The 11,746-nt window shown below is 50.2% G+C and overlaps 1 protein-coding gene across 1 annotated transcript in view; it reads left to right on the top strand.

Annotated features, from left to right (window-relative positions):
• The first annotated feature begins 4,566 nt into the window (after nt 1-4,566).
• The window catches only part of KCNG4 (potassium channel, voltage gated modifier subfamily G, member 4), a 17,697-nt gene continuing 10,517 nt past the window's right edge, over nt 4,567-11,746 (top strand). The window contains exons 1-2 of the mRNA XM_011942194.1: nt 4,567-4,647; nt 6,789-7,585. Of these exons, the coding sequence (XP_011797584.1) occupies nt 6,830-7,585 (756 nt within the window). The 5' untranslated portion in view covers nt 4,567-4,647; nt 6,789-6,829. The remainder of the gene's footprint in view (nt 4,648-6,788; nt 7,586-11,746) is intronic.

Genomic DNA, 11,746 nt, shown 5'->3' with positions numbered 1-11,746 from the left:
GTGACATCTAAGAAGGTAAAAGCCAGATGTGATCACATCCACCAATTGGGGGACTTGGGGGTCCTCCTTCTACCAAAACAGTACAGAGAGATGTGCTCAGTCTAATTTTGATGATGATGATGATGGTTGACATATTAGGTAGAGCAGGGCCGAGTTCTTTGGCCTTTACAGAAACTAACTCTGGGTCAATAGGAACTCTTCTTCCTGTGGCTTCCTCTGCTACTCCTCCTCACCCATAGCCAAGTGCAGTCACCAGCACCACTTCTAGATGATCTTACAGGGCCAGCACCCACTACGCACGCCAAAGTCTCCATGTCTTTAGGTCCAAATTCTCAGGAAAGAGAGAGAACAAATTTGATTGGTTCATCTCAGCCTATGGGTAAAGCACTCTTAGGGTAGGTGTCCTTCCTTTGTCTGATTGGACAAAAAAATCTTGGTCCTATCTGATTGGCTAGGGCCAGGAGGAGGTGTACTGGATATAAATACCATCTGTGATAGGCAGACTAATGCCACCTACCCCCAACCCTGCAAAGATGCCCCTGCAACCTGTAAATATGGAAATAAGCTCCTTTGCATGGCAAAAGGGACTTTGCAGTTGTGATTAAAAATCTTAAGGCTAGAAGACAATCCCAAATTATCCAGGGGGCTCAATGTAATCACAAGTGTCCTTACAAGGGAAAGAGGAGGAGGAGAGTCAGAAATGGAGATGACAGCACAGAAGCAGAGGTCATAGTGATGTAACTGCAGGCTTTGAAGATGGAGAAGGGGCCACAAGTCAAGGGATGCAAGAGGCCTCTAGGAGCTGGAGAGGGTATGGCAAAGCATTCTCCCCTAGAACGTCCAGAAAAATCTCAGTCCTACCAACACCTTGACTTAATCACTATAAGACCCCTTTTAGACTTCTGGTCTCCAGAACTGTAATTTTTTTTTGAGAGAGAGTCTAACTCTGTCACCAGGCTGGAATGCAGTGGTGTGATCTCAGCTCACTGCAACATCCACCTCCTAGATTCATGCGATTCTCCTGCCTCAGCCTCCCAATAGCTGGGATTACAGGCACGCACTGCCACACCCAGCTAATTTTTGTATTTTTAGTAGAGATGGGGTTTCACTATGTTGGCCAGGATGGTCTCGATCTCCTGACCTCGTGATCCACCTACCTCGGCCTCCCTAAGTGCTGGGATTATAGGCAGAAACCACCGCACCCAGCCAAATTTACATTATTTAAAGCTTCTACATTGGGGTTGTTACTGCAGCCATAAGAAATTCACATGTGGTCACTGTGGCTCATCCTTTGATCAGAAAAATGTGGCAGAAGACATCTGGGTGGGGCATTTCTACGTATGCCTCAAGTTCCAGACTTCCAGGATGCCAAGAGGATGGGTGATGGGTTACTGGCCCTGATTAGCTGAGGTCAAGTGTATATACTCGGGAGGGACACTAGGGACAAGAAGACGGTAGCACTAAGCCAAAAGGTGACTGGGACTTCACAAAGACCTGAAGAAAGGCTGAGTGGACGCCCTGGGGGAAGGGGCTGACGGGGCTGAACACCAGGCTGAGGGAAAGATCCCACCACCTGGGCAAAGTGACCATATTGACAGAAGGCGCCAAGCTGTAGAAAGAGCAATGGACTCCAAGTCCACACTGAGCCTGGCAGTGCCATCCACTGACTTGGAGGGTTCAAAATGAGGGACCTGCACTAGGTCAGTAAATCAAGCCTTCTTTTAGAAAAGGTTTTGAACAGCAGACTCCTGTATTTACACTAAATATTTCTTGTGTAATTTTGGAAAGAAATTGCTGAGATGGTAATCATGGCCAAGCGTGGTGGCTCACACCTGTAATCCCAGAACTTTGGGAGGCAGAGGCGGGTGGATCACTTGAGGCCAGGAAATCAAGACCAGCCTGGCCAACATAGGGAAACCCTGTCTCTACTAAAAACACAAACAGTAGCTGGGTATGGTGGCGGGTGCCTGTAATCCCAGCTACTCAGGAGGCTGAGGATCAAGAATTGCTCGAACCCAGAGACGGAGGCTCCAGTGAACGAAGATCTCGCCACTGCACTCCAGCCTGGGCAACAGAGTGAGACTCCGTCTCAAAACAAACAAACAAACAAACAAAAAAGATGATAATCATAATAATAGCAAGCATTTGAATAGGACTCACTTTGGTGAGAGGCCATCTTCTAAGAGCCTTGTCAATGTAAATTGATTTGTTCAAAACTCACAGCAAATCGATAGGTGCTATCATCTTCAGGTCACAGACAAAAAAAAATTAAGGCATAGAGAGGTTAAAAAATTTGCTCACGGTCCCCCAGCAGGGAATTGATAAATTCTTGATTTGAACCCGTATGCTCAGGATCCAGAGAGAACTGAGAGGAAGGGGGTAAGTTAGGGGAGATTTAAGCAGACAGGCTAAATCCAGACAAATAAAAAACAGCTGAGAGAGGTGGGGAGCCAGCTGGGGTAGGGGGAGGACCATGAGCTGGAAAGACAGTTCTGAAGTCTCTTCTAAGAGCACCACTGGAGCAGCTGTGGGGTCTGAGGAACAGGGGAGTCCGAGGAAGGAGGGAAGCTTCTCTGCTACTGGCAGGTGCTCTGGGATCTCTCTGAGTGGCTCTGTGTGGACGCTGGACCACGCTGGGTCACAGCCTTTATTGGGGTTACACTTACAGTCGTACGGAAACAGATCAGTGCAGCTGCCATGGTTGAGGTAGCAGGCCCAGGGGTTCATCCTTTTGTCCGCCCCGTTGTCACTGCCCCAGGCCAGGCCCCTCGATCATTTCTGCAGAGTCCTTAGGATTCAAGCAATACCATTTGAAAACCACAGCACCAGACAGACCTCCATTCAGTCAGTTCTCTGCTCTGCCTGGATTTGTTCCCGTTGCCAAGTCCACAGAGAGCCCACCTAGGCCAGCAGCACCTGTCATCCCCTTGCAGGCAGCTGTGGAAGGCTCACCCTCTAATCTCTCTCACTCCTGGATCCTCACATCAAAACTCAAGGGTCTGTTAAGTGATTGTTTTTGTTTTTATTCTGCTTTTTTTTTTTTTTTTGAGACAGAGTCTCACTTTGTCACCCAGGCTGGAGTACAGTGGTACGACCTCAGCTCACTGCAAGCTCTGCCTCCCGGGTTCAAGCAGTTCTCCTGCCTTACCCTCCCTAGTAGCTGGGATTACAGGCACCCACCACCATGCCCAACTAATTTTTGTATTTTTAGTAGAGACAGGGTTTCACTATGTTGGCCAGGCTGGTCTCGAACTCCTGACATTGTGATCTGCCTTCCTCTGCCTCCAAAGTGCTGGGATTACAGCTGTTAGCCACCACACCCGGCCTAAGTGATGGTTCTAGCCAGCAAGGTGACCTTGAGCAAACCTTTTCTCAGACCTTCAGGGCCTCAACTATCAAATGCAGTGAAGATAACTTACATTCAGAAGCCAAGAGCCTGGGCTTCAGAACCTCTCAAGAAAATGAAGAACAGTCAACGTATAGTGAGCACCTACAAGATGCTGGTTTTGCAACTGCAGCCATCACTGGTTTCACTGTCCTCATTTAACTGAGAAACCCAAGGCCCAGAGAGGTGAAGTGACTGACCGAGGACACACAGCCAGGCAGGGCAGAGTCCAAGTCCACACCCAGGCCTTGGACCGAAGCCTCTCCCTTCTCACCCAGCCAACCAGTCAACCAGCACAGGAGCTTGCACTTATGGTTCTAACCTTCCCTGAACCCTCATTCCTGTGTTTTAAAGACAAGACATTTGAGGCTCAGAAGCAGTAACTCACCTGCTCAAGGTCACCCAGCCTTTCACGTAGGAGCCAGGAGCCAGGCGTGTGCGTGAATTCCAAGCTCATACCTCTTCCTATCCCTGTTCTGTAACGCGGCCCCCTTGACTCCCACCCAGGGCTCAGAGCCTGGGCTTCTGTCTGAACCTGTCCCAGGCCTGGGCTGGTTAAAAGCAGCAAAAAGTTCCTTCTGCAGCTTCAGCTTGAGCCTGTCACCATCATCAGCATACCCCAAGAGCCTCTGCGGTGGCTGGGGACAGGTAGCTGCAGATGCCTCCGGCCCCAAGTTGCCCTCTGCCCCTCCCGAGTTGGCTCCTCCATGCCAGAAAAGGGAGGACAGCTCCCCTTGCCTCCTAGGTGGCTGGCAGAGTGGCAGCGGCTGCTGCTCCTTCCTGCTGCTGGCTGATGGAGAGATTATTTCTAAGCCCTTCCCATTCCACCCCCCCCCCCCCCCACACACACACACACTGGCTTCTCTTGCAGGACCACACTGGCCGTCCCTGTGGGACTTGAAGTGCAGAGTCCGCTGCTCAACCAGAACAGCTGCCCTGGCTCCCTCCCAGCAAGAACCCCCAGACCCTCATCTCTCATAAGGAAAGGGACTTCTGGGTCCTTTAAAACAATCCCACCTCAATCCCCTAGGGCTCTCCTGCAGCTGCTAAAGAGAGAGATGCAGAACGAATGAACTTCTTGTTTCTGGAGGAGGCACGGGAAGAAAGATTGGAAACTAACTCTGCCAGAAACTACTGTTTTGGGAATTTTTTTTCTTCCCCTTCACCTCCACCACAAACCTGTCCCTTCCCCGGGCACCAAGACATGGGCTCCCCTTGCTTGGCAGAGAAACAGCTGGAAACTGGCTCCCTGAGACAAGAGGGTGAGTGAAACTTGAGGGGAAGAGTTAATGCTTGCTGCAGGGCGGGCGGGGGCCGGCGGGGAGGTTGATGCTGTTAAACATCCTTGGCAAAAGTGCTGTTTTAAGTGAATTCCTTTCCTGTGCTCCGGAAGGAGCTGTTTGCCAGCTGTTTGGAGAGCCGTAGATTGCAAAATTGGGTTTATTCAGTGAATGCAGAAAGGGGATTGAACAATCCAGAATTGTTCAGGTTCTGGAAGGAGCCCCAGGCTGGGGGACAGAGTGCTGGGTTGGATTTGGATTTGCTGTGTGACCTTGGACAAGTTACTTCCCCTCGCTGGGTCTTGGTTTTTGCACTGGGAAAATGAGGAAGCTTGCAAAGGGCTCCCCGGATTTCAAAATACTCTTCTCTCTGCAGGCTCCTCATCCTCCTCCGGCCATCCCCTGTGAGCAAAGTAATGCATTCAGAACAACAGAATGTTGTGTGGGGAGCAAGAGTGTGAAATAGGCTGCAGTTCACTCTCCACTATGCACCAGAATCCACCTGGCTCTGAAATTGAGAGGAACTTTGATTTCCATTCAGCTGCCGAGTTTCTCTCTTGATTGGAGTGGAGTGCATCTGAAAATGTAAGCTTATAGATGCTTTGGAAATGGCTCTGGCTAGAATGAATGGCATAAGAAATGGTTGCAGGATCTGAAGGCTAGAAATATTGTGGAAAGGGACTTTTTAAATATGTGAATTGGCTAAATCTAAAACACTCACACTAAGTCAAGCACCTCATATAGGTCTGAAAAGGAGAGAGCATTAGAGGCCCCTTCATTTTTTTCTTTTTGAGACGGAGTATCGCTCTGTTGCCCAGGCTGGAGTGCAATGGCACAATTTCGGCTTACTGCAGCCTCCGCCTTCCAGGTTCAAGCCATTCTCTTGCCTCAGCCTCCCGAGTAGCTGGGACTACAGGCACATGCCACCATGCTTGGCTGATTTTTGTATTTTTAGTAGAGACGGTGTTTCATTGGCCAGGCTGGTCTCGAACTCCTGACCTCAGATAATCCACCTGCCTCAGCCTCCCAAAGTGCTGGGATTACAGGCGTGAACCACTGTGCCCGGAGGCCTCCTTCATTCTGCAGATACAAGACCATGGCCCTAGAGAGGGGGAGTAACTGGCTGGAGGTCACACAGCAAGGATGGCTGAGGCAAAAGTGCAATGAATATGGAGGAGTACTGTGATTGCAAGTATGCCATGCTCCTTTGTCCCCTTAGGAAAGGCATCCCCAAATGAGAAAGCAATCAAGAGTGATTAAGCGAGACTGGTGGAGTTCCTCCTGAGACCTAGATGCTTAGATGCTGTGCTAAGGACAGTCACGTTCCTGGTCTGTTCCAACCTTTAATAACAGACCCTCGCTGAACTTCCTGATGTCAGGTGCTTACTAAACTGTAGGCAAGACATGCAAGCCTTCCGTGCGTCAGCCTCCTTATCTATAAAGTGGAGATCTTATGTCTAACTTCATGAGGTTGTTGAGGTGAGTTAGGGGAAGCCAGGCATGTCAGAAGCATCTAGAAGTGTTATTAATACACACTTTCTTGTATATTACTGCATATAACCCTTGCCATGCCCTATGATGTGGGCACTCAAACTGCCCCCATCACACAGATAAAGCAAAGGACTCAGAGACACTCAGTAACCCACCTGTGGTGGCAGTCCATCTTGAGAGCCTACATTCTTAAGCTCTATTTTTACCAACTGTACCTTGCAAGATTAGTCCGAGTCTTGTCATTTGAATGAATGATGCTGAGATCAGAGAGGTAAAGCCACATACCTGAGACCACAGAGCCCAGAAGTGGCACCGCTCTGATTTGTCCAGCTCAGGACTGAATTACTCATCCATGCAATTCAGTCCCCATCCATGCAATGTCTGTTCTGGAGACATTCTTCTGCGATACCAGTAGATGTTCCACCAGGGAAGGGTTTTGTTCACTGATGTATCCCAAGCACACAGTAGGTGCCCAATAAATATGTGTTGAGCTAAAGGTTAAAAGAACAAGCCATGCAGATGCAGTTGCAGGAAAGCACATGTAAGAACATCTGCAGTCGCAACATCCAGGACTCTTTGCCCCAAGACTGATTTCCCTTCCTTTTTCTCGCTCTTTGCCCCTTGGGTGTCAGACTGGTAAACCCAGCACTTCCGCGCCGTGTGGTCTTCAGCAATGCCCGTGTCTTCCAGAGACCAGGGCCTGCATCCCAGACACCACCACTATGGTTCCCACAGCCCTTGGAGTCAGCTCCTGTCCAGCCCCGTGAAGATGCCGTCCATCAAGGGCCTTTACTACCGCAGGGTGCGGAAGGTGGGTGCCCTGGACGTCTCCCCGGTGGACCTGAAGAAGGAGATCCTGATTAACGTGGGGGGCAGGAGGTATCGCCTCCCCTGGAGCACGCTGGACCAGTTCCCGCTGAGCCGCCTGAGCAAACTCAGGCTCTGCCGGAGCTACGAGGAGATCGCGCAGCTCTGCGATGATTACGACGAGGACAGCCAGGAGTTCTTCTTCGACAGGAGCCCCAGCGCCTTCGGGGTGATCGTGAGCTTCCTGGCGGCCGGCAAGCTGGTGCTGCTGCAGGAGATGTGCGCGCTGTCCTTCCAGGAGGAGCTGGCCTACTGGGGCATCGAGGAGGCCCACCTGGAGAGGTGCTGCCTGCAGAAGCTGCTGAGGAAGCTGGAGGAGCTGGAGGAGCTGGCCAAGCTGCACAGGGAGGAGGTTCTGCGGCAGCAGAGGGAGACCCGCCGCCCTGCCTCGCACTCCTCGCGCTGGGGCCTCTGCATGAACCGACTGCGCGAGATGGTGGAAAACCCGCAGTCCGGGCTGCCCGGGAAGGTCTTCGCTTGCCTCTCCATCCTCTTCGTGGCCACCACGGCCGTCAGCCTGTGCGTCAGCACCATGCCCGACCTCAGGGCGGAGGAGGACCAGGTGAGTGGCCTCTGATGGGGCCCATGGCTCCATCCCGCAGGGTGCCCGGGCGGAGGTGTCTTTTAGGGGCCTACGAAAATGTCTTCAGGTCTTAAAATAAGAAGAAAAAAATGAATATTATCCAACATGGATTGTATTCATTATTAGACCATCAGTGATAAAAGACAATTTTTCATCTTTTTTTTTTTTTTTTTTTTTTTTTTTTTGGAGTCCTACAAAGGCAAAAGTGCCTAAGGCTCACCGTGAAAATCATTCAGTGGCCCTCAGTCACGCATGGACTCAGTGGGCCAGACAGAGCTAGCGTCACCTCTCCAGGCTCTCCTGACTCTGTTACTACAGGCAAATCACTCCACCTCCTCTCTGAGCCTGTCTCCCCCTCTGTGAAATGGGTAATGTCACCACCAAGGTTTACTCACCCAGTGAACTCAACATGTGTTTACTGAGCAGCACTCTGTGCTAAGCCCTAGGCCAGGTCAAAACCGTGAAATCCGTGCTTTCTTGAGCTAACATTCTCCTGGGCATCCCCACTCCATTTTCAGATGAGGAAACTGAGGCACGGGCCATTTATTTTCCTCGGAGCTCCACAGTAAGGACACCAATGATGCAAAGGTCCCCGGGCCTCAGTTTCCCTGCAGTGCTCAGTGTCTGGGCCAGTCTCACTGGATGGGAAACTCACAGGTGAGCTGATCTGTAAGTCACCCTGCCCCAGCAGGCCAGAGCAAAAAGTGCTGCTTGCCCACACCTTCATCCCCTTTCCAGGGAGTTACAGGAGACCCCAACACACCCTCCCTCCACCCGGAGCCAGATGGTCTGAGAAGCAAAATAAGAACCTAGCATTTGGTTGAGAGGGTTATTGGAAAGCTTCAGAGAACTAGATTGTTTCCTGATGTAAAAGATCACTCCTCCGCGGCACCGAGCTCCCCCGGGCTGCCCATCATCCTGACGTTTGGCGCTTACCTTGTAATCAATAGAGAGAGAAACTAAACACGTACGTAAGATGCTGCTTGCTCCATTTGGCTCATAACAGTTGCCAGCCCACCTAATAAGTTCGCTTTGCTTAAAGATATGTCCCAGGGCAAGACAACAGGATCAGAGAACTTGCCAGATAGAAAGGACTTAAATGGAGAACCAGCCCATGCCTCACACACAGTAGGATCCCAGTAAATATGGGTTGAATAAAATGTGTCTTGTCCAACCTACAAAAGTTTGACCCTAAAAAAACCCCACAAAATATTTGGGCCACTAGACAGCTTGTTTTCCCATGGAGAAGACAATAATGCCAATCATAGGCATGTTTTCATTCTACAGCATGAAAGCATGTGATTTAAGCGCCTGCTTGTTCACAGAAATATTTATGTGTGGCCTCTGCAGTACAAAGATCAAGACAAAACAAGTGACCTCCCTACCCCATTTCTTAAAGGTGCCCTGATTCCAATGAATAAAGAAAGGCCCCGCCGGGCGCGGTGGCTCAAGCCTGTAATCCCAGCACTTTGGGAGGCTGAGACGGGCGGATCACGAGGTTAGGAGATCGAGACCATCCTGGCTAACACAGTGAAACCCCGTCTCTACTAAAAAAATACAAAAAACTAGCCAGGCGAGGTGGCGGGCGCCTGTGGTCCCAGCTACTGGGGAGGCTGAGGCAGGAGAATGGCGTGAACCCGGGAGGCAGAGCTTGCAGTGAGCTGAGATCCGGCCATTGCACTCCAGCCTGGGCGACAGAGCCAGACTCCCTCTCAAAAAAAAAAAAAAAGAAAGGCCCCTGGATGCCCACAAACCTGTTCCCTCTTAGAGATTTCCAGAGAGGGGAGAAATTGTGTAGGAGCCAGGATTTCGGTTGTGCAGAGGGCCAAGATCTTTTCAAAATCTAATGCTTTGAAAATGACGAAGGGTATGAGCCCAGGCCCAGCTTAACAGTGACTAGAGAAATCAAATTAGAGGGGAGACGTGGGCCTGCAGACCTGCGCAGTCCAAAGTTTCAGCCGAGGATCAGGCAGCCACGTCTCCTCCTGGGACAAGAGAGATTTATGCCCGGGCCCAGCCACAGTATCTTTACGCTTTCTCCTTAGTGAAAGCGCCTTTGTGTGTGTGCCCAGAGACAGGCTGAGGTGCTGCCCGGAGAGTGGCTGTGTTCCTGTTTAGATAATAATTCAGAGAGCAGGGAGGCTGAGGACGGGGCAGTCTTTGTTCTCCCAAGACGGTGACCTTACATTTACGTAAAAGGATGATGGCCTCTTCCTGGACACACGTGCTTTGTGTTCCTTATTTGCCCTCAGGGAATGTCAGTCTGGGAGGGACCAGCTGCTTCTGGGTCAGGCAGTGCCCATTGGGTGTGGGGCCAGTGTCTTGCAGATTGACCCTGATAGCACCCACGCAGATGAAATATCACGATGGCAGGGTGGGGGAACAGACCCCAGGGCTATAACCCACAGAACTCCTCCATCAGAAACAGAAACAATGGATGGACATTTGCTGTAAGCAGTTTTCTGTTTTTCTACCTTCTCATAGCAACGTCCCTTGGAGTAAACCTGATAGTGGGGTAAAGGTCTGTGCCAGGGATTGCAAATTACAATGGAGTCCGGGTGCAGCGGCTCACGCCTGTAAGCCCAGCAGTCTGGGAGGCCGAGGCAGGTGGATCACCTGAGGTCAGGAGATCAAGACCAGCCTGGCCAACATGACGAAACTCCATCTCTACTAAAAAATACAAAAAACATTAGCCGGGTGTGGTGGCGTGCACCTGTAATCCCAGCTACTTGGGAGGCTGAGGCAAGAAAATCGCTTGAACCCTCAGGCAGAGGTTGCAGTGAGCCAAGACTGTGCTACTATACTCCAGCCTGGGCAACAAGAGAAAAACTCCATCTCAAAAAAAATTACAATGGAGAAGGGAAGAGGCAGTGTAGACAGGAAGGACCAAGCCAGCACCTGAGCTCTTCTAAGGGGCACCAGATTTTAAAGTTCTGAATTTCCCTGGGGGACTCTTCCCCAAAAGGATGAAAGAACCAATGTTTCCTAAGTGCCACTCATGAGGCTGGCATTTCACACCGTGTACTGATTTCATCCCTGTGGCAGCATGGGGAAGTGAATATCACTTCCACCCCCATTTTACAGATGAGGAAACTGAGGCTCAGAGAGGTTTTATCACTTTCTTAAGTTCACAGTAAGTGGCAGAGCTAAGATTTGAACTCACCTCTGATTGGCTCTAAAATCCAACCCCCTGTGACTACACAACACTGATACCATCTTTCTTTCCTTTCCTTTTCTTTTGTTTTCTTCCTTCCTTCCTTCTTCTTTTTCTTTCCTTCTTTCCTTCTCGTTCTTTCTCTCCTTCTTTTTTTAAATTTGAGACAGGGTCTAACTTCGTCACCCAGGCTAGTGCGCAGTGGCACGATCTTGGCAGCTAACTGCAGCCTCCATCTCCTGGGCTCAAGTAATCCTCCCACCTCAGCTCCCCAAGTAGCTGGAGCTACAGGTGTGCATCACCACACCCAGCTAATTTTTTTGTATTTTTTGTAAAGACAGGATTTCCCCATGTTGCCCAGGCTGGTCTCAAACTCCTAAGTTCAAGTGATCTACCTGCCTTGGCCTCTCAAAGTGCCAGGATTACAGGCATGAGCCACCGTGCCCAGTCCTAACTTTCAATTCTGGGCCACTTCACCTGCAGTCTAGAACTTCAGCCTTGGGGGCACTTTGTGCTTCTGAGGCAGCCAGACTTTGTGAAACAGCTCGCAGGCCAGCAAGATGGTACAAAGGCCAGACGCCCTGGGTTTCAACCTTGGCCTCACCCGTGACTAACCCAGTGATCTTGGGAAAGTCGCTTAACCTCCTTGAGCCTCAGTTTCCTCCTCTGTGAAATGGGGGTGCTCTAAGCGCTTCCCTCAAGGAGTCATGTGGTGCATAAAGCAGCTGGGACAGTGCCGACACACAGAGGTGCTCAGTGAACGTTCGTCATACTGATCATCATTCATTCATTCATTCGGTAGTAGTTAACTGGAAACCAAACATTCATCCTTTACCTTCCTTCAACAACAGTCATTGACTGCCCACTAAAGCCCATTCTTCTGGGTGCTGGAGAGAAGACAAATTTCTTACTTCCTTGGAGCTTAGATTCTGAGCAGCCCTGCTCATATATATATATATATATATATATTTTTTTTTTTTTTTTTT

This window comes from Colobus angolensis, unplaced genomic scaffold (genome assembly GCF_000951035.1).
Source record: "Colobus angolensis palliatus isolate OR3802 unplaced genomic scaffold, Cang.pa_1.0 Scaffold207, whole genome shotgun sequence".
Taxonomy (NCBI): domain Eukaryota; kingdom Metazoa; phylum Chordata; class Mammalia; order Primates; family Cercopithecidae; genus Colobus; species Colobus angolensis.
The sequence above is the reverse complement of the archived record's forward strand: the minus strand, read 5'-3'. Positions and strand labels throughout refer to the sequence as shown.